This window comes from Ranitomeya imitator, chromosome 2 (assembly GCF_032444005.1).
Source record: "Ranitomeya imitator isolate aRanImi1 chromosome 2, aRanImi1.pri, whole genome shotgun sequence".
NCBI lineage: Eukaryota > Metazoa > Chordata > Amphibia > Anura > Dendrobatidae > Ranitomeya > Ranitomeya imitator.
This window is the reverse complement of record NC_091283.1, coordinates 191,706,324-191,727,432: the sequence shown is the minus strand read 5'-3', so window position 1 is coordinate 191,727,432 and position 21,109 is coordinate 191,706,324. Positions and strand designations below refer to the sequence as shown.

At 43.5% G+C, this 21,109-nt stretch overlaps 1 protein-coding gene across 3 annotated transcripts in view; it reads right to left on the bottom strand.

The window, feature by feature from the left end:
• Window positions 1-21,109, bottom strand: part of ARHGAP4 (Rho GTPase activating protein 4) — a 96,076-nt gene that overhangs the window by 24,492 nt on the left and 50,475 nt on the right. For 2 of the 3 annotated variants that reach the window (XR_011318038.1, XM_069748422.1), the window contains exons 4-11: window positions 20,341-20,403; window positions 8,659-8,841; window positions 8,366-8,494; window positions 8,061-8,282; window positions 7,872-7,973; window positions 6,707-6,901; window positions 5,837-5,921; window positions 4,031-4,058 (exon numbers count right to left, since the gene is read on the bottom strand). Coding sequence is in view for 2 of the 3 variants with exons in the window: in XM_069748422.1 (XP_069604523.1) it covers window positions 4,031-4,058; window positions 5,837-5,921; window positions 6,707-6,901; window positions 7,872-7,973; window positions 8,061-8,282; window positions 8,366-8,494; window positions 8,659-8,841; window positions 20,341-20,403 (1,007 nt within the window). In the remaining variant the exon portion in view is untranslated. Of the gene's footprint in view, window positions 1-1,707; window positions 1,811-4,030; window positions 4,059-5,836; window positions 5,922-6,706; window positions 6,902-7,871; window positions 7,974-8,060; window positions 8,283-8,365; window positions 8,495-8,658; window positions 8,842-20,340; window positions 20,404-21,109 lie in introns of all 3 variants that reach the window. The other variant, XM_069748421.1, reaches the window with a different exon arrangement.

Below are 21,109 nucleotides of genomic sequence, written 5' to 3'. Positions count from 1 at the left end.
TACAGATAGGGTCACACAAGACATAGAAAGCAGAGCACATACTGTAGAATGGTGCAACATGAGAAGGGAAGTAAATATGGGTGGGCAAAAGGGAAGAAGTAGAGATTACGCAGAGGAAGAGAGATAATGACGAGTGATAGGTGATAAGAGGTTTTAAAGATAAAGTTCCTTGTGTGAGCAAAAAGAGGGCAAAATACAGACTGTATATATACTAACTTTGCTGATTTAGTCCAGCTCAGCTCAGTGAAAGCTAAACTGGATGCAACCTTCAACTCTGTGGTGTGGTTTAAAGCTGACGTGTCACTTGATCCAAGAGATTGAGCTCAATACCTTTTTTAAAAAAATGAGTGACGGGGATTTTGTGCCACTTCGCTATTTTGCGCTGTGTTGCTCCATTTCCGATAAATTCATATTTGTTTCTTCTGGATCGCAGTATGTGAAATCTCTTCTTGTAGACCAACTGAGCGATTCTTCAGAGTTTTCAATGTGGTTTGGGTCACGTGCTATCATCCTTCACTCCCAGACACTGCAAATCATAGCTAGGCAGCCTTTGAGTCTGACAGACTGCAGAATTGGATGCCGAGCTGTGATTGGCAGCGTGTGGGAGGGATGAGCGAAGGCACACGCCCCAGAGAAGACTCTGAAGAAACGCCCAGTTGCGCTACAAGCAGAGATTTCACGTACTACAATCTGAAAGCAACAAATGTTAATATCTCAGCAATGGAGCGACGCAGTGCAAAATGGAAAAGAGCGGTATAATCAGGGGAACGCGAAGATTTTTGCCAAGGTATTTAACTCAGTTTTTAGAGCAAGTGACAGGTCCTTATTAAGCAAGCTCCACTGCTTTTCTAGACTGCCAAAAAATAGAGACAGTCCCGGCATACTCACAGACTGTTGGTAACTATGAAATAGAGGCATAATAAAAGGTGCATGTCACCAAAGTAGAGATTTGAGCATCTATATGTTGGTTTATCAATGCTGAGCTATTAGGCACAACAGCACCCACTTATGATCCTGTTGCAAGTGCCATGCATGAAGGCAGCAGTCAATCACTTACAGTTTAATAGGCATCAGGCTTCATTGTGTCATGTGTTACAAACGCTAAGACAGTAGGGTCCACTCACATGGGTTACCTGTTGAGGGAGTGTGTGCCTACCGAATCTGCTACTGTCCACTAACATTGAAAGTGTCGGACTGTGCGGGGACACACTTCTTTCATAAGTGAAAGGTAACACCTTATTGTCAATTTATTCCTAAATGTCCAGGCGGAATATCAGAGGAATGGGACAACGCAGAATTGAAAAAAAAGATACATGAGAATTGTTATTTCTTGGGAAAAACAAGAGAAGACAGAATTAGTGACAGGTCCCCTTTAAGGCTGGCACTTATATGGAAGTACAATATCGGGCACTATGGGGGCATGGGGAAGAGTGGCTGGCAGTGTTAGGTATAAAAATTGAAATACAGAAATAAAAAAGGTCATGTGGAATAAGAGAGGGAAAAGAGAAACCTAAAATAAGGGTCCTATCAGCAGCAGAAGCTCAGACCGTGAGATCATTCAGCAGCGAGGTGATAGATATTTGCACCGGCAGGGAGAGTCCTATGCAGCGAAGGCTTCTGGAGCGAGCAACACTGCAGTAAATTCCCCAAAAGGGAATATGAGCCAGATCAGGAAGCAAAGAAAAGGGCAGCAGATATGGCGGGTACCTGCACAAACTCCTCCAAGTCCCCGTTAAACAGTTTGTGGTTATACTGGGAGGACGGTCTCTGCCTTCTCGCCCTTTGAGACTTACTGGTGCTGGACTCCTGCCTGAAACCAACCGTGGGACATACAATTCACCCACATGCAAATCCTCGCTTCACATAAAGGCTGGGGCTACGCGGCAACTGAAGTTGCAACACAGATAAAGCAGCAAAAAGATTGCTCTATGCTGCAGCATAATGTAGGTGAATGGGGTCATGTTGGTACCCGTAGGGTACCGTGACCGCAACAACCAAACCACAAAAAATCCAATTGGTTGTGATTTTTTATGACTTATTGCAGCCCATGGGTCGCAATGCAACCCCATTGACCTGCATTTTGCTACTGCAATTTTTGGTCATGCTGGACCCGTGTTGCGGCCAAATTTGCCGGTATCCCCTACCTTATAATATAACAGAGGCAATAAACATAGAAGATATTCTGGCCTCCATTACATAAAGACACAAACTTTATTAGAGTCATTTATCATTAAACAGGATGGTATCCAATAGACAGGATCAAATAAAAAAGGAAAAAATTCCAAGGGTTACTTTTATATACACGCCGCTTAATAAAGGCTTTGTTTATTAAAGCGGCTGGCTTTGCACCTATAGACAATGCCAGTCTTGTCTAAGTTTTGTATGCCTTACTGCAGCTCAGCCCGAAACATGAATAAGAATGCACTGCAATACCAGATACAACCTGTGCCCAGTAGTGGCGCTGTTTTGGTGGGAAAAAAAACACATAACTTTTTCTCTAATCCTGGACTAAGGGGCAGCAAAATTCAAAAAGGGCAACAATCGGGGTATTCCAGTCTACATAAATCGTCAACTATCCATTGGATAGATTTCAAAAACCTGACCTGCACATCCAAACATAGACTCAGTGTGAACAGGTGCTGAACCTAGAGTCGCCAACTCGTATACAGTTAAGTAAATAAGGCAGCACACTGCAGCGCTAGAACGTACAAACTTGAAAAACAAAATTTGAACTGCATTACTGCACTAGAAATATGAAAAATGAGAGCTTTTAGCGCATAAAAATGGCCAATTTTATGTGTACCTGGTAGACCTGGTATAAGAGAGATGCAGTAAAGGGGCTATCAAGTACACATAAAATTGGCCATTTTTATGCGCTAAAAGCTCTCATTTTTCATATTTCTAGTGCAGTAATGCAGTTCAAATTTTGTTTTTCAAGTTTGTATGTTCTAGCGCTGCAGTGTGCTGCCTTATTTACTTAACTGTATACGAGTTGGTGACTCTAGGTTCAGCACCTGTTCACACTGAGTCTATGTTTGGATGTGCAGGTCAGGTTTTTGAAATGTATTCTCTAGCCTTCTGATCGTGCACTCCACCTCCTAGCTTCAGGTGTTTTAATTACAGCAGGTCTAATACCCCTCCACAGAGAGAGAGAATTCTAGTCTAAGAAGATGTTTCACATGTACCCATTCAGATGGAGACGTTTATTCTCAGCGAGGTAAGGCAAGTGTAGGACCTGGTATAAGAGAGATGCCGTAAAGGGGCTACCAGGTACACATAAAATTGGCCATTTTTATGCGCTATAAGCTCTCATTTTTCATATTTCTAGTGCAGTAATGCAGTTCAAATTTTGTTTTTCAAGTTTGTATGTTCTAGCGCTGCAGTGTGCTGCCTTATTTACTTAACTATCCATTGGATAGGTCATAATGGTTAATCCCACCGATTGCCATAATGGGAGGGGACTGGTTCTCCCCTGGTCTCAAGATATTGTCAAATGGAACAACTGGTCACCCATACAAAAGCTCCAAAGCAAAGGACAAAATTTAATGTTAAATGTCCATATTTTGTTATTATGATCTAAAACATTTTGTACATTTTAGCAACATTACACGTTTTTTATATAATGCTTCAAATCCCCTGAATATATAGAACTGAATGATATAACCTAATTATGTGTGCCTGTGGTCACCACTATAGGGAGCTGAGAAGCACAGTTAAAAATGTCAGCTACCTGTAGTCACCACTAGAGGGAGCTGAGTAGTTCAGCAGTCTACATGATAAAACAGTATGCTGTGAGCTCTATGGCTCCCTCTAGTGGTGGCTACAGAAAACATTTTTTATTTAACTTGCAGCCTTGTAATAAGAAGAAAAGGAAATCAGTGGGGAAAGCAGGAACCAGGGTCAATCATTGCCTTGTGGTGTGAGGTTTATGTTTTTTTAACGGATACTAAATAAATCCATATCGGCTAAAGATTCTACTTCCCGTTCCTCCTCTGTACCCCCCAATACAGAGAACATACAGCGTACATACCCAGAGATGTGACTGTGTGACTCAGCAGCTGCAGAGGAAAATGGAAACAGTGAGAAATTGCAGAACACACAGAAATACGGCAACTTCCTCAGCTGTTCTCATATATCATTTGAATACATCTACTTATTAGAGCAGCTTAGGAAATAACCATTGCTTAGCAGATCTCGATGTACTTTGCTATATAATATGCTATTATAATATCATTTAATGGAAAGAAGGACAGATAAGTGGACACAAAATACATTTTTATCTTTAAAAGGTTACATAAGATTTTTTGGGGAAACAGCGCCACTCTGGTCCACAGGCTGTGTCTGGTATTGCAGCTCAAAATCATTTAAAAAGTAATAGTGGTTTCAATTCTCATTTCATAAATGAATATTATCTATGAGAATAAGACACTTTGTAATATATCTTATCAGAGAAATCTGCTTATTTCCCCTCCTGGACTACTAATCTTTCACTCTCAATTAACGGGGGAAAAAAATCTGTGTTCAGCAAAGACAAATTTTTCCACTACTGAGATAGGAGGTGACAGTTGGTGCTTATAAAATTCTATGGAGAGAGGAGAAGCTAGAGGCCAACACAGACATTCTACTGCAAGTTCTCCTGAAATAGTTACAATTTAACTTTTTTTTTACTATATGTTTAAAATGTAAACAGTCGTTTCAGGAGAACTTGCAGTAGAATGTCTGTGCCTGCCTCCGCCTCCTCCATAGAATACTATGAGCACCAACTGTCATCTCCTATCTCAGTACTGGGAAAACTTGTCTTCAATGAATGCAAATTTTAACTGTAAATTGAGAATTTTGACATAGAAAGTTCAGTCCAGGAGGAGAAAGAAGAGGAGTTATCTCATAAGAGATATTACAAAGTTTCTTATTTTCATGTGTACTATTGATTTATGAACTAAAAATTAAAAAGATGGTTACACTTTAAGTCATTAGATGTAAGCTGCAATACCAGGAACTACATAAAGGCAAGAGTGGCGCTGTTCTGTGCAAGCAAGCTTGTATATAAAGGAGACAGTGAAAACTGGAGGGCCTCCTCCAAGTGTTGACCAGGTTGCCAGAACTTCTACTGTTATAGCGGAGACTTATAGAAGGGAACCTTGTGTCAATATGATCAAAATACCCAATCTTGATGGCAGCAGTGTTGACCAGGTTGCCAGAACTTCTACTGGTATAGCGGAGACTTATAGAAGGGAACCTTGTGTCAATATGATCAAAATACCCAATCTTGATGGCAGCAGTGTTGACCAGGTTGCCAGAACTTCTACTGGTATAGCGGAGACTTATAGAAGGGAACCTTGTGTCAATATGATCAAAATACCCAATCTTGAAGGCAGCAGTATTGACCAGGTTGCCAGAACTTCTACTGGTATGGCGGAGACTTATAGAAGGGAATCTTGTGTCAATATGATCAAAATAACCAATCTTGATGGCAGCCACTAATAGCCTTAAAGGGTTCCTAAATTTTCACATGTCAGAAGTCAGGCCCCCCATGATCATTGTCTTCATTAGCATTGAACCGAGCACTCTCCCCATCCATAGTAATGAAGATGGCGGCAGAGGTCAATACCGCTTGCCCAGCTGCTCTCTTGCTTTGCCCACTTCTGCACAAGTGTGAACAGAGCTAGAGGATGGCTGGGGAGGCGGACACATAAGTAAATGACAATGCAAACCTATGAAAGAGAAGAGCGTTGCTTTTGAGGTTTACGGGATCATTTAGAGATTCTTGGCAAAAAACTGGAAGACATTTGACCAGAAACTGGACAACTCCAAGTTCTACTGAGCACAATCCACTTGCCTTTATCTATGGCTTCCTTCAGCCGGTCTCGCTTTGACTGTAATTTACATATAGTGCTTCTCCCTGCAAGATACTTCTGCAATTTCTAAAACAGAAAAGAAAAATACAAGTAAGCAGATATCAGCTACACCAAACATGGAAGCATCAGAACAGCAGGGACCATCCACGGGACGTTACTCTACACCTACTAATTCTGCAACCGGCACAGTATCTCCACATGATGATGCCAAAATTGATACATTAGATCATTAAAAGGGTTTTCTTTAGCAGATATTTAAGAAAAATTAGACTGAACTGAGCTTGGACCTCCACCTATTTCTCATCATGAGGATGGTTGATGTTGAAGTCCTAGATACTTTTAATTCCTTGTCCATGTAGATCATGGATGCGCCAAGTCCTTCACAGAGAAAGAGTTGCCCTTTGTTGAGTGTCTTGAATACGGGATCCTCCTCTATTAACACTGAATTCCGTAAGAGGGCCTTTAAAAGGGGGTTTTATAAAGCAGACAGCCCCTCCTGAAGAATCTAGGTTAACAACCAGTCATTCCATACCAGACTAATGGCCCATTCACTTGCTGCTATGGGATGAAGACGTGTAATTACTAGTGATGTTGAGTGACAGCTTATTGTGCTAAAGTACAACATGGGCAATTAGCCTGGTGAATGGAACCGTAGTGAGACACCAGGAGAATGAGTAGATCTTGAATGGTGGCATTGTTGGGTATCTTTGAATGGTCATTTATATAATTCTTCCCAAACTTCCATTGAGGGCCGTCATAACTGCATTTTTTTCTGTGTGGTCCTCACATTTATGGCCCCCGACCTCAAAAGGTCAAGCCCCATATTGTTCTCCTACCTATTTCCTTCTCACCGTAACATAGAAGGTCTCTGTGTCCTGCTGGTTGGCCCGTCTTTTTGCCGTGCTTGTCTTACTGCTGGTGTCTGATCCCGTGGATTTTAAGGATTCTGTGGACTGGCTGGACTGAAATGCATCGGACAAGTCAAAGTCATCTGCTCCAATGAGGTCTAGTAGAGACTGGAGAGTAGCCTTAAGTGTCTTGTTCACCTGAAAAGAAAACAGGCTCAGAATGCAAATGTTGATTGCTCCCAATTTCAATTAGCTTTCTACAACGTTTGGTGGTGAAAGGGTCCTCCATATTATTTTCAGTAATTTGCCATGCCCAGACCCACCTCATTTCATCCAGCTAAGCTCCACGAATCACATATATGAATAAGCATGGAATAAAGTTGAGGACCCATACGTATGTCCCATAACCTGGTCAATCTTGCTCAGTAACACTGAATATTCTGCATAAGGCTCTGCTCACATTTTCTTTCTGACTTCCATTACATAGAAACAACAACAATGCAATTCTGGATCTATTATATAATAGGCCCCACCAGAATTGACCAATGTCCAAAGGACACCAGTGACTTAGAATGGAATTGGTGAGGGTTCTGTTGAGATGTCCCTCAGGTTCAACCGAGGCATGCGAAAGGATAATGGGAATGTTGGTGTGAATCGATTCACGGGCTCAGTCCATCAGCCACATCAGTAATCTATGGCCGCCACACGGGAGGAGAACCATCTCTTACCTCTCGCCACCACCGGCTCCTCTTTTGATTAGCTGATCTGGCACAAGGTCAACGTTGTGGCATGATGAACATATCACACCGTGTCAGGCCTGCTAATCATAAGGAGGGCCAAGAATGCCATCAGGTAGGAGGCGGTTCTCAAGGCTCCCGCCCTGTGTCAACAGATTACTAACAAGGCTGAAGGACAGGGTCCTGCAAAGCAATACGAACAAAGTCTAGAAAGGAGTATAGGTACAACCATAATGCATGAACAAATCTGCCCCAAAAAGAGCACATGTTTTTCCTCCCCAGCAGTCCGAAAGTCCATAGGACTGATGGAGATAACTGAATAGCGTAGTCCTATACAGTAGATGCTAAATTTACAGCCACCACTTCAGTACGTCGGGGCATTTCAGAGTCCAATTCTCAACTTGTAATAATCCCTTTAAGGTGTAACGTACCTCTTCAGTCTCTAGATGCTCGCTTTCCAGTCTCGATTGAATATGTTGAAATCTGGTGATCAGCTCTTGGTGAAAAAGTGGCTCAGATCGGACCTCCAACACCTGGAGAAGAAGAACATGACATATGTATTTACAAAAAAACCTACATATTTATTTTGGACGCCCCCAAAAGACGAGCAGGTTCCATACCTCATCGCCCTCATGGGGCTGGAATTCAAATCGTGCTGGAGGACAGAAGGCGTCACCCCGCATCTCCATCATCTTGTGTTTGTCAGCCTGTGCATCCAAGTTGTCAACGGCCCCTTCAATGGCCTGAAGACCTTGGTGTCGGGAGGCTTGAACTCGTTCCTCAGCCTGCAAGAATACTCGCATAGTCTTCCCAAGGGAAAGGTGAAAGCCAAGATCACAACACTGCCGGGGAAAAAGTGGGAACATTACTAGGGGGGCATGACTGATGATCCAGAATGAAGGAGAGAACCGCAGGAGCCACCTACATCGATCAGGTCGCTGACATCATTGATATAGTAGTTGTTCAGGTTGGAGTTCACCGTGTTCAAGTTGATGAGATATTCATTTCGGGCCTTGGTGCATTTTTGACTATTCTCCAGGTATTTCTTCAACCTCTAAAAAAAAACCAATAGATATATTGTAGCATATTGGCTAGCTAACTCATGTAAATGGCCAGCAGTACAAGACCACTGGTCCCACCGCAACATAACAGGACAGCACTTCTATAAGTCAGTGGCCGAAGCCGCGATACATATTTTTGCACCAAGACCCTCCTTACCTTCTCAACAAGCCTCTCGCTCTTTTTCAGCGAGCTTCGTCTCGGCCCTCTTTCAGCCACCGGTGAGCTCAGCGTCTGCTCGCTCACTTTGCCCGTGCGCTTCTCGTCCTGCTTCTCTGCCTCCCGCAGTTTGTGCTCCGAGTTTAGACAGTCGTTGTGGTACAGCTGGTACGTCTTCATGGCCTGTCAGCGAGAAGAGAAGTCATGTTTCACCGAGATAATAGCTGGATTGAGGGAAATCTGCACAAATCATCGGTATGTGCACCTCTATTTAGGCAACGTATGGCAGTGGTACTGAGGCGCAGTACGGTATATTATCTGCACTGTATGGTGCTATCTAAAGCAGCGTACGGTATATTATCTTTGCATTGCATGGTATTATTTATTTAGGCAATCTATGACACTGTTACTTAGGCACAGTACATGATATTATCTGTGCACAGTATGGTGCTATCTAAGGCAATGTATGGCACTGCTATTTAGGCACAGTACGGTATATTACATCTGCACTGTATGGTACTATTTAGGCAATGTATGACACTGTTACTTAGGCACAGTACGGTAAACTATCCTCGTATGGTGCTGTTTATTTGGATATTACGTTACACTGCTCCTTAGGTACAATACAGTATATTTTCTTTGCACTGTATGGTACAATTTATTTGGACATTATGTGACACTGAGACTTAGGCACGGTACGGTATATAATCTTTGCATTGTATGGTATTATTTATTTAGGCAATGTATGTCACTGCTATTTAGGCACAGTACGGTATTTTATCCTTGCACTGTATGATATTATTTAGGTAATGTATGACACTGCTATGTAGGCACAGTACGGTATTTTATCCTTGCACTGTATGGTATTATTTAGGTAATGTATGACACTGCTATTTAGGCACTGTATGGAGCTATTTAAGGCAATGTACACTACTGTATATTATCTCTGCACTGTATGGTGCTATATAAGGCAATGTTCGGCACTTTTACTTAAATACACTACGGTATATTATCTTTGCATTGTATGGTGCTAATTATTTAGGCAATGTATGACTGTTACGTAGACACAGTACGGCATTTTATCCTTGCACTGTATGGTGCTATTTAGGCAATATATGACACTGCTGTTTAGGCACAGTATGGTATATTATCTCTGGACTGTGGTGCTGTATAAGACAATGTATGGCATTGTTACTTAGGTACAGTATGGTATTTTATCTTTGCCTTGTATGGCGCTATTTATTAAGAAGATAAAGATTCAGGTCATACATAAACAAAAAAGCAAGAATATAACATAGTGCGATATAGGTCCAAACTGTACTGATATTATGTCACCAGAAGACAAGAAAACTACAGCCTCACGGGAACACCCATAACTAAAGTGTAACGAAAGGACAACTCCACCCAAGAACATTACCGCCCATCAGTTTTCAAGATAACTTAAAGGGAATCTGTCAACCACATTCGGATCCTTCAGACGTAACCTGAAAACCCATCTCTTCAGGAAAGCCTACAGCCTGCACTGACCCCGCTGCCTCCTCATCACTACCGAAGCTACCGCCTCACCAACACCGGAGCTCCTGCAACCACACCACACCTCTGATTGACTCCTTTCTATATACACTGTGCATATGCAGAAAGCTGCCAATCAGTGGTTGGACTGCCTGGCAGCAGGAATACTAGCCTTCTAGTGATAATCTCCTGTCACTAAAACTGTGATTTTGTAAAAACTACAAAAAAAGCATCCCAATAAGTGGCACATCGCTGGAATCAGGGTCTCCGTCTTTACATTATGCTGTTCTCAGATTAGATGGTAACAGCCTGCTGACAGATTCACCACCAGCACTTTCCTGAAAGCAAAATAAAATGATTGCACTTCTGTTCATTGGTGAAACAGGCACGGTGTATATACACTGCTCAAACAAATAAAGGGAACACTTAAACAACAGAACATAACTCCAAGTAAATCAAACGTCTGTGAAATCAAACTGTCCACTTAGGAAGCAACACTGTTTGACAATCAATTTCACATGCTGGTGTGCAAATGGAATAGACAACAGATGGAAATTATTGGCAATTATCAAGACACCCTCAATAAAGGAGTGGTTCTGCAGGTGGGGACCACAGACCACATCTCAGTACCAATGCTTTCTGGCTGATGTTTTGGTCACTTTTGAATGTTGGTTGTGCTTTCACACTCGTGGTAGCATGAGACGGACTCTACAACCCACACAAGTGGCTCAGGTAGTGCAGCTCATCCAGGATGACACATCAATGCGAGCTGTGGCAAGAAGGTTTGCTGTGTCTGTCAGTGTAGTGTCCAGAGGCTGGAGGCGCTACCAGGAGACAGGCCAGTACACCAGGAGACGTGGAGGGGGTCGTAGGAGGGCAACAACCCAGCAGCAGGACTGCTACCTCAGCCTTTGTGCAAGGAGGAACAGGAGGATCACTGCCAGAGCCCTGCAAAATGATCTCCAGCAGGCCACAAATGTGCATGTGTCTGCACAATCGGTTAAAAACCGACTCCATGAGGATGGTCTGAGTACCCGATGTCCACAGATGGGGGTTGTGCTCACAGCCCAACACCGTGCAGGACGCTTGGCCTTTGCCACAGAACACCAGGATTGGCAAATTTGCCACTGGCGCCCTGTGCTCTTCACAGATGAAAGCAGGTTCACACTGAACACATGTGACAGACATGACTGGAGACGCCGTGGAGAGTGATCTGCTGCCTGCAACATCCTTCAGCATTACTAGTTTAGCAGTGGGTCAGTAATGGTGTGGGGTGGCATTTCTTTGGAGGGTCGCACAGCCCTCCATGTGCTCGCCAGAGGTAGCCTGACTGCCATTAGGTACCGAGATGAGATCCTCAGACCCCTTGTGAGACCATATGCTGGTGCGGTTGGCCCTGGGATCCTCCTAATGCAGGACAATGCCAGACCTCATGTGGCTGGAGTGTGTCAGCAGTTCCTGCAAGATGAAGGCATTGAAGCTATGGACTGGCCCACCCATTCCTCAGACCTAAATCCGATTGAACACATCTGGGAAATCATGTCTCGCACCATCCACCAACGTCATGTTGCACCACAGACTGTCCAGGAGTTGGTGGATGCTTTAGTCCAGGTCTGGGAGGAGTTCCCTCATGAGACCATCCGCCGCCTCATCAGTAGCATGCCCAGGCATTGTAGGGAGATCATACAGGCACGCAGAGGCCACACACACTACTGAGCATCATTTCCTTGTCTTGAGGCATTTCCACTGAAGTTGGATCAGCCTGTAACTTCATTTTCCACTTTTTTGATTTTGAGCATCATTCCAACTCCAGACCTCAGTGGGATATTAGTTGTGATTAACGTTGATAATTTTTAGGTTTTATTGTTCTCAACATTCCACTATGTAATGAACAAAGATTTACAACTGGGATATTTATTCAGTGATATCTAGGATGTGGGATTTTAGTGTTCCCTTTATTTTTTTGAGCAGTGTAGATGTAGCCCAGATGAGTTTGTCAGGGGCAGCACAAGCGAGTTTTGTCTGTTGTCACAGTTATTGTAATGGTGTGACCGGCAGAGTTATGGGCATGTCATGGCTGGCACTGTTATGAGCGCACTGTGGTGGTCAATTTCATAGCCCATGGCAGTGGCACTGTTCTCATGGTTAATGCTTTTACCATGAAAAACTCTTTCAAATAAACAATAACACCAAAAAGCTGAAATTGCTAAAGTCGTCATTTTCATGCTCGGGATCAGATAATTTTTGCTTCCTTCTTTAGGCCTATTTCACACGTCAGTGTGTTCAGTATGTGCGGTGACAGTTTTCACACGTACTGGAGACACTGACACACATAGACCCATTCAAATGAATGGTTCTGTGCACATGTCAGTGTGTTTCCATGGACCGTGTGTCCATGGGCAAAACACGATGACATGTCCGTTTTTTAACAGAGGCACGAGCTGCAACACATCCTGCATACATGCACACTGATGACATCCGTGTGTCATTAGTGTGACATGTTCCGGTGCCTGGGAACAGCGGTATTGTTAGCGCTGATCCCTGGCACGGGTGCTGGCGCTGTGATCAGCAGTAGCAGGGGAGAATGTTGAGAGTTGTATTCAACTGATAACAGCAAGAGCAGGAGGCAGCTGATGGGAGTATTCATCAGACGCCGCATGAGCTATAAATAAATTAAAAAAAGATAGACAATACAAAGGTTACACCAACCCCACAAATATGAACCCCACTTGCCACCGCTATCTAATAGATGTGCCTTTTCTAGGGAGGCTGCAGGCTGCTCTTTTCAGGCTGTGGGTCTATATCCATGGCCCCTTACCACTGAGAATACCATGCCGTTTTTTTTAAATTACTTATTTAAATAATTAAGAAATACAGTGTGGGGACCACTCTACTTTTGATAACCAGCCTTGCTAATGCTGACAGCTGAGGGTTGCAGCTCACAGCTGTCAGTTTTGCCTGTCTCGTTATCAAAAATACAGAGGAACCCACATCATTTTTATTATTTATTTATAGTACAGGCAGATGAATACTCCCATCAGTCGTCTCCTGCTCTTGCTGTTATTAGCGGCATCAGGTGTAGGCTGATGGGAGTAGTAGTCCCATCAGTCGCCTCCTGCTCTCGCTATTATTAGCAGCAGCAGGTGTAGGTTGATGGGAGTAGCAGTCCCATCAGTCGCCGTCTGCTCTCACTGTTAACAGTTGAATACAATGCTCAACATTTTCCCATGATAGTACTGATCGCAGGGCAAGCAGGGGACAGTGATATGAGTTGTCTTCAGCACCAGGCCCAGGGAACAGCGAGAACTGTACCGCTGATTTCCAGGCGCCGGTTTGTGTGATACGGTAGATTACTGAATGCAAATCACCAGAACAGGCGCTCTGCAATCACTGAACCAGCAGGGAATGCTGGGAGATTTCAACTCTAGAGTTAATACAGCTATGAAGTATGATACAGACTGTAACTCAGAAAAAAAGTCCAAGATAAGTTGTTACTAATTATACAAAAAAAATAAAGTTTTACTGGTAAATACAATCTTATTTTTGGTTTTGAGGCCTAAAGATCCGAAATAGATGCAGGCAATTAACAGTTTTCTATTTGCATGTATTTAAACGGGTATTCCTATAAAAAAATGAAGGACTAGTGCCCCATATTTGAGCAGAGAGGTGGTCGCGCATGTGATGTGGTTACGCATGTGATATGGTCGCGCATGTGATGTGGTCGCGCATGTGATGTGGTCGCGCATGTGATGTGGTCGCGCATGTGATGTGCGCTGCCACTTCCATCAATCTCTATAGGACTGTAAGAAATAAGGTCCTTCCGTAAGTCCCATGCATTTTCAATGGGGTGGCAGCAGGCTTGAATGTCTCCATTCCAAAAAGGGGGATACAAGTCATCTCTCTTCTGGTAATTGGGAGAGGGTTCAGTTGATCTTTGGATAGTTGATAACTTCTTACAGCCCAAATTCCCCTTTATACATTCTAGTAGTCCATATATGAAGAGAACTAACCTAGAAGTCTGACTTCCTCTTTTCACAAGTATAAAAATACAATTAATCATTTGAGGAGAAGTAATTTGTTTGCTTTGTGATATCCCACATACAGTGGGGCAAAAAAGTATTTAGTCAGTTAGCAATAGTGCAAGTTCCACCACTTAAAAAGATGAGAGGCGTCTGTAATTTACATCATAGGTAGACCTCAACTATGGGAGACAAACTGAGAAAAAAAAATCCAGAAAATCACATTGTCTGTTTTTTTATCATTTTTTTGCATATTATGGTGGAAAATAAGTATTTGGTCAGAAACAAACAATCAAGATTTCTGGCTCTCACGGACCTGTAACTTCTTCTTTAAGAGTCTCCTCTTTCCTCCACTCATTACCTGTAGTAATGGCACCTGTTTAAACTTGTTATCAGTATAAAAAGACACCTGTGCACACCCTCAAACAGTCTGACTCCAAACTCCACTATGGTGAAGACCAAAGAGCTGTCAAAGGACACCAGAAACAAAATTGTAGCCCTGCACCAGGCTGGGAAGACTGAATCTGCAATAGCCAACCAGCTTGGAGTGAAGAAATCAACAGTGGGAGCAATAATTAGAAAATGGAAGACATACAAGACCACTGATAATCTCCCTCGATCTGGGGCTCCACGCAAAATCCCACCCCGTGGGGTCAGAATGATCACAAGAACGGTGAGCAAAAATCCCAGAACCACGCGGGGGGACCTAGTGAATGAACTGCAGAGAGCTGGGACCAATGTAACAAGGCCTACCATAAGTAACACACTACGCCACCATGGACTCAGATCCTGCAGTGCCAGACGTGTCCCACTGCTTAATCCAGTACATGTCCGGGCCCGTCTGAAGTTTGCTAGAGAGCATTTGGATGATCCAGAGGAGTTTTGGGAGAATGTCCTATGGTCTGATGAAACCAAACTGGAACTGTTTGGTAGAAACACAACTTGTCGTGTTTGGAGGAAAAAGAATACTGAGTTGCATCCATCAAACACCATACCTACTGTAAAGCATGGTGGTGGAAACATCATGCTTTGGGGCTGTTTCTCTGCAAAGGGGCCAGGATGACTGATCCGGGTACATGAAAGAATGAATGGGGCCATGTATCATGAGATTTTGAGTGCAAACCTCCTTCCATCAGCAAGGGCATTGAAGATGAAACGTGGCTGGGTCTTTCAACATGACAATGATCCAAAGCACACCGCCAGGGCAACGAAGGAGTGGCTTCGTAAGAAGCATTTCAAGGTCCTGGAGTGGCCTAGCCAGTCTCCAGATCTCAACCCTATAGAAAACCTTTGGAGGGAGTTGAAAGTCCGTGTTGCCAAGCGAAAAGCCAAAAACATCACTGCTCTAGAGGAGATCTGCATGGAGGAATGGGCCAACATACCAACAACAGTGTGTGGCAACCTTGTGAAGACTTACAGAAAACGTTTGACCTCTGTCATTGCCAACAAAGGATATATTACACAGTATTGAGATGAAATTTTGTTTCTGACCAAATACTTATTTTCCACCATAATATGCAAATAAAATGTTAAAAAACAGACAATGTGATTTTCTGGATTTCTTTTTTCTCAGTTTGTCTCCCATAGTTGAGGTCTACCTATGATGTAAATTACAGACGCCTCTCATCTTTTTAAGTGGTGGAACTTGCACTATTGCTGACTGACTAAATACTTTTTTGCCCCACTGTATAAACTATAAATTAGGTGTTCAGGAAATAAAGCATAGCCAAATACTAAAAGGGGACCCTTCACTTACCATAAATATGTATTTTTTTTACCTGATGTAAATGCCGCTTTTCTCCTGAATCCGGTGAAGTTTTTCTTATGTTCCTGTGCCTCTCTGTACCTGATATATGACATCTTCTTCCTTGTATATAAACCTAGTATTTTAGCCAACTGGGCGTGGTCATCAAAAGGGTTGCCACAGAAAAGAGTTGACAAGCACACCCACTTGGCTAAAAAAAAAAAAAAGACTAGAAATATATACAGGGAAGAGGGGGTCGTATCTCAGGAAGAAAGAGGTGCAGGAATAAAATGAAAACATTGCCGGATTAAGGAATAAGGAAGAATAATTTACACCAGATATAAAAAATATTTATGGGTAATGACAGGTCCTCCATAAAGCATAGCTCCCAACCGTTCTGGATTCAACAGGACTATCCCAGATCAGAGGGTTAAGCCCCACCACGACTGGGCTTTGTTCCAACTTCTAATACTCACCTCTCTGCTCTCCGACATCTCCATCATAGCTTCTCCTCGTCGGGGTCGCATCTCTGCTCATAAATAGATTACTGTATATACTCGAGTATAAACCTCGTTTTTCAGCACATTTCTTTTGTGCTGACAATGCCCCCCTCAGCTAATACTCGAGTGAGGTGTCCAGAACATGGAGGGGGAGCGGTAGCGGCGGGTCACAGGTGGCAGCAGCCAGCTGCTGCAGCTAAAGCCTGTGCCTGCACAGCGTCAGCAGCAGCCAGCTTCCTGCAACTGCTGGGCAATCACGTATGGCCGCTAGTTAAGAAAAATGAATATTCACCTCTCTCCACTCTCAAGGGGCGTGGAGAGAGGTGAATATTAATTTCTCTTAAGTAGAGGCACATGTGACTGCATAGCGGCTGACACTGTGCACGCTGCTTAATAGCAATGAATACTCCCAGCCCTCCACGCACATAGTTCCGGAGTGGGGAGCGGTGAGTATTCCGGCAGCTGTGCTCTGCTTGCGAGCAGCGCATGACGTCCCTGCCATGCACTGCTTACAAGCATAAAGCAGCTGCTGGCACCGAAACAAGACACTGCAAGGGAGCGCAGGAAGGTAAGTATAATGGTTTATTTTCTAAAAAATGTTTTTTGATGGGGGGCCAATCATAAAAGGATGGGGATGAGGAGCCATGCAGAGAAGGATGGGGATAAAGAGCCTTGCATATCAGGATGGGGATGAGGAGCCATGCAGACAAGGATGGGGATAAGGAGCCATGCAGACAAGGATGGGGATAAGGAGCCATGCAGACAAGGACGGGGATAAGGACCCATGCATACAAGGACGGGGATAAGGAGCCATGCAACCAAGGATGGGAATAAGGAGCCATGCATACAAGGATGGGGATAAGGAGCCATGCAGACAATGATGGGGATAAGTCACCATGCAGACAAGGATGGGGATATGGAGCCATACATACAAGGATGGGGATAAGGAGCCATGCAGACAAGGATGGGGATAAGGAGCCATGCAGACAAGGATGGGGATAAGGAGCCATGTGTTGTGAATTCCGCTCTTGGGCTCCCTCCGGTGGTTGTAAGTGGCACTTTTGTGAGTTCTGCTCTTGGGCTCCCTCTTGTGGTTTCTAGTGGTATGGCTGCTCCTTGGAGTTAGCTGTCATCAGCTGCCTCCACTTATCGTTTGCTATTTAAGTCTGGCTCTTTCTTCAGCCTGTGCCACTTGTCAATGTTTCCTGGCTGGATTCATCTCTGCTTGGATTCTCCTGGTTTCCTGACCAGTTCTGCAAAGATAAGTTCTGGCTTTGCTCATTTCAGTCCACATGTTGTGGAGTTATTGTTCTGTGCATTATATATTTGTCCAGTTTGTCAGTATGGATTTTTTCTGTTAGCTGGAAGCTCTGGGAAGCAGATTTACCCTCCACACCTTTAGTCAGGTGTGGAGATTTTGTAAACTCTGTGTGGATTGTTTTGTAGTTTTTATACTGACCGCACAGTATCCTTTCCTGTCCTATCTATCAAGCTAGACTGGCCTCCTATGCTAAAATCTGATTTCATTTCTGTGTATGTTATTTTCCCCTCCTCTCACCGTCAATATTTGTGGGGGGCTATCTTTCCTTTGGGGATTTTCTCTGAGGCAAGATAGGTTTCCTGTTTCCATCTTTAGGGGAAGTTAGATCTTAGGCTGTGCCGAGGGGTCTAGGGAGCGTCAGGTACCCCCCACGGCTATTTTTAGTTGCGCTGCTAGGTTCAGGGTTTGCGGTCAGTACAGATACCACCTCCTTCAGAGCTTGTCTCATGTTGTTCCTAAACCACCAGATCATAACAGCCATGCAGACAAGGATGGGGATAAGGAGCCATGCAGACAAGGATGGGGATAAGGAGCCATGCAGACAAGGATGGGGATGAGGAGCCATGCATACAAGGATGGGGATGAGGAGCCATGCAGACAAGGATGGGGATAAGGAGCCATGCATACAGGGATGGGGATAAGATGGGGATAAATACTAAACCTCACAAATCGGCAAATAACACGGACATATTTGGTGTCTCTGTAATCGTAACAATCCGCACAACACAGTGATCAGATTATTTACGAGGATCAGTAAATGGTGTAAAAAAAAATGACGTGATTGATATTTTTTTCTCTATTAAACCCATAACAAATGCTGAGGCCGTGTTCACACATGACGTAAAAGCAGAGTTTTTTCCAATACTTTTTTTTTCTGCAGGTGTCTTCACCACACAACGCAATAATACTCTTCTCTGTGTGTTTTCTCTGTTTCTTTTCAGCATTTTCTCTCTTATCTGATGCCTTTTTGGCGCCGATGTGAAGCTTTTAACGCTTTTTCAATACTACAGAAAAGCACTGATTCTGCACTTAAAAATTTAACAGCATTTTTTTTCCTTGCTTTTTTTTTTTCAGAATTCACATAGAAGACTGTAGAGGAAAGAAAGAAGCAAACCGCAGATTTCAGCAGCGTCTTTAGAGACCGGAGAGTTCATGGAACCACATCCACGTTGCTTGGAAATTTAGGCCGTGTTCACATGTAGGGTAAACGCTGCTTTTTTAAATGATGCTTTTTTTTGTACAGAAATTCTGATGTGGCTAACTGTCCAAACAAAGTGGATGTGATTTCATGAAAACTGTTCCCCTTGAGGTCTAAAAACGCTGCTGAAATCTGCGTTTTTGGTAAAGAAATGGTAAATGCGTATGGATTGGGATGTGGCAAAAAGTTGCCGGAACAGCGCCACACTTGTCCACTGGTTGGGTGTGGCATTGCAGGTCAGCTGCATTTACTTCAGTGGAACTTAGCTGCAATGTAAATTCGAGCAAACAACGGATAAAGCAGCCATGTTTTTCTAATCTAGAAAGTCACCCACCTATTAATCTCTTTCGAGGGTGACATAACCCCATATTTAAAATATGTGAGCGTGCACGGGAAACATATTTTATAAGGCTAGTTTCACATTTGCGTTTAAAAACGCAGCGTTTTAAACGCAAACGCAGGTGGTGAAAAAAACGCATGTAAACGCGTGCAAACGCTGCGTTTTTTAGATGCATGCGTCTTTGCATGTGGTAAAAAAAATGCGGCGTTTCGACGCGTTTTTTCCTGCGTTTGCGTTTTTGAAACGCATGATGAGAAATGTGTGACAGCTGCCAATCATCAAAATCAACTAGAAAACCCACTATAAACAGAAATAGCTAGGGTTAGGGTTAGGATCCCTAGGGTTAGGGTTAGGGTTAGGATCCCTAGGGTTAGGGTTAGGGTTAGGATCCCTAGGGTTAGGGTTAGGATCCCTAGGGTTAGGGTTAGGATCCCCTTAGGGTTAGGGTTGGGGGTTGGCTTATTAGTGTGTATTCTTGTGTTTTTCTATTGAAATGCATGCGTTTAAAAACGCAAGCAAACGCATGTGCTTAAAAACGCATTGCTTTTTTTGCGGCAAAAAAAGCCTCTAGAAAATACTACATGTTGCATTTCCGCAACAAAACGCAAGCATAGAAACGACGCATGCGTCGTCAAAACGCGGCAAAACGCATGTAAAAAAATGCATGCGTTTTTAATGTTAAGTATAGAAAAGAAACGCGTGCGTTTTTTTGCGCTAAAACGCAGCAGCAAAAAACGCAAATCTGAAACCAGCCTTAATTTTCCATAACATTATAGTATAATGCTGTAAGATCGCTCCCTTTTCAGGCGTGAGCTCTGCGGACACCGTGAGCTGGGATTGCCCGCGGCTTCTGCACACTGTCGTGCCGGGCTCACAGAGCTGCCATGTTTATGTAATTACCCGGATGGCCTTTTACATTGACAGACCCAGATTCCAGCACGCTGAATCACATGAATACATGACGGATGACTCGAGTCTCCGCCAGATGTGACGTTATGTTATGATGACTCGAAGTAAACTTCTCCTCTGTCCTCCGCCCCATACTCACCCCTTGCAGCTCAGACACCAGCTTCATCAGATCCTCCTGCTGCTGGGCACTGATGTCTTTACTCTGCGGGGGGGAGGAAGGGAAACAGCATAAGGCGGCGACTTAGGCAAAACTATCTGTAAATAGATATGCAAATGTCGCATTATGCACCGACATCGCCTCAAACCTCCACATCCAAATATGTGTCAGGAATAGTCATGTGTATTTAGAGTAGAATAAGCAGTGGAGGCGGAGGTGTACATTAAAATGCATTTTTCCTAATAGTAACGAAAAATCTATAAATCCCTGCATCCATCCGAGGGCGTTATCACGTGTGCTATGTTACTTAATTTTCTTCTACTTTCCTCCTCCAACTCAGATAATTTGAAACATGGGCGCCCTCTTCTCCGACAGCTCGGGATGTTGAGGGAGAGGCCCCCTGGTATTTGCCTTTGCTCATTATATCTTGTTAATAATTTATTTGCTTTTCTTGAATTATGTTCTTCCCCAGGAATCAACCTCAGAGCCTCTAACTTTGTAGGCAGCAACTTTAGCAGTGAGCCACAGACAGCACTGCTAAGCAGAAGAGGATTTTCTCTGCCTAAAGGTTCGATCTCACCTGCGTAAAAAAATCACTCCAATGTTGATCTAGAAAAGTAGGGCGAGTGTCATGCGTGTGCAATGCAATTTTTCTCAACTAGCATCCGTATGACATCTGTATTCAATCCGTATGCCATGCATTTCTAACATCACATTTTACATACAATGATTATCTGTCATTTAAAGCTAA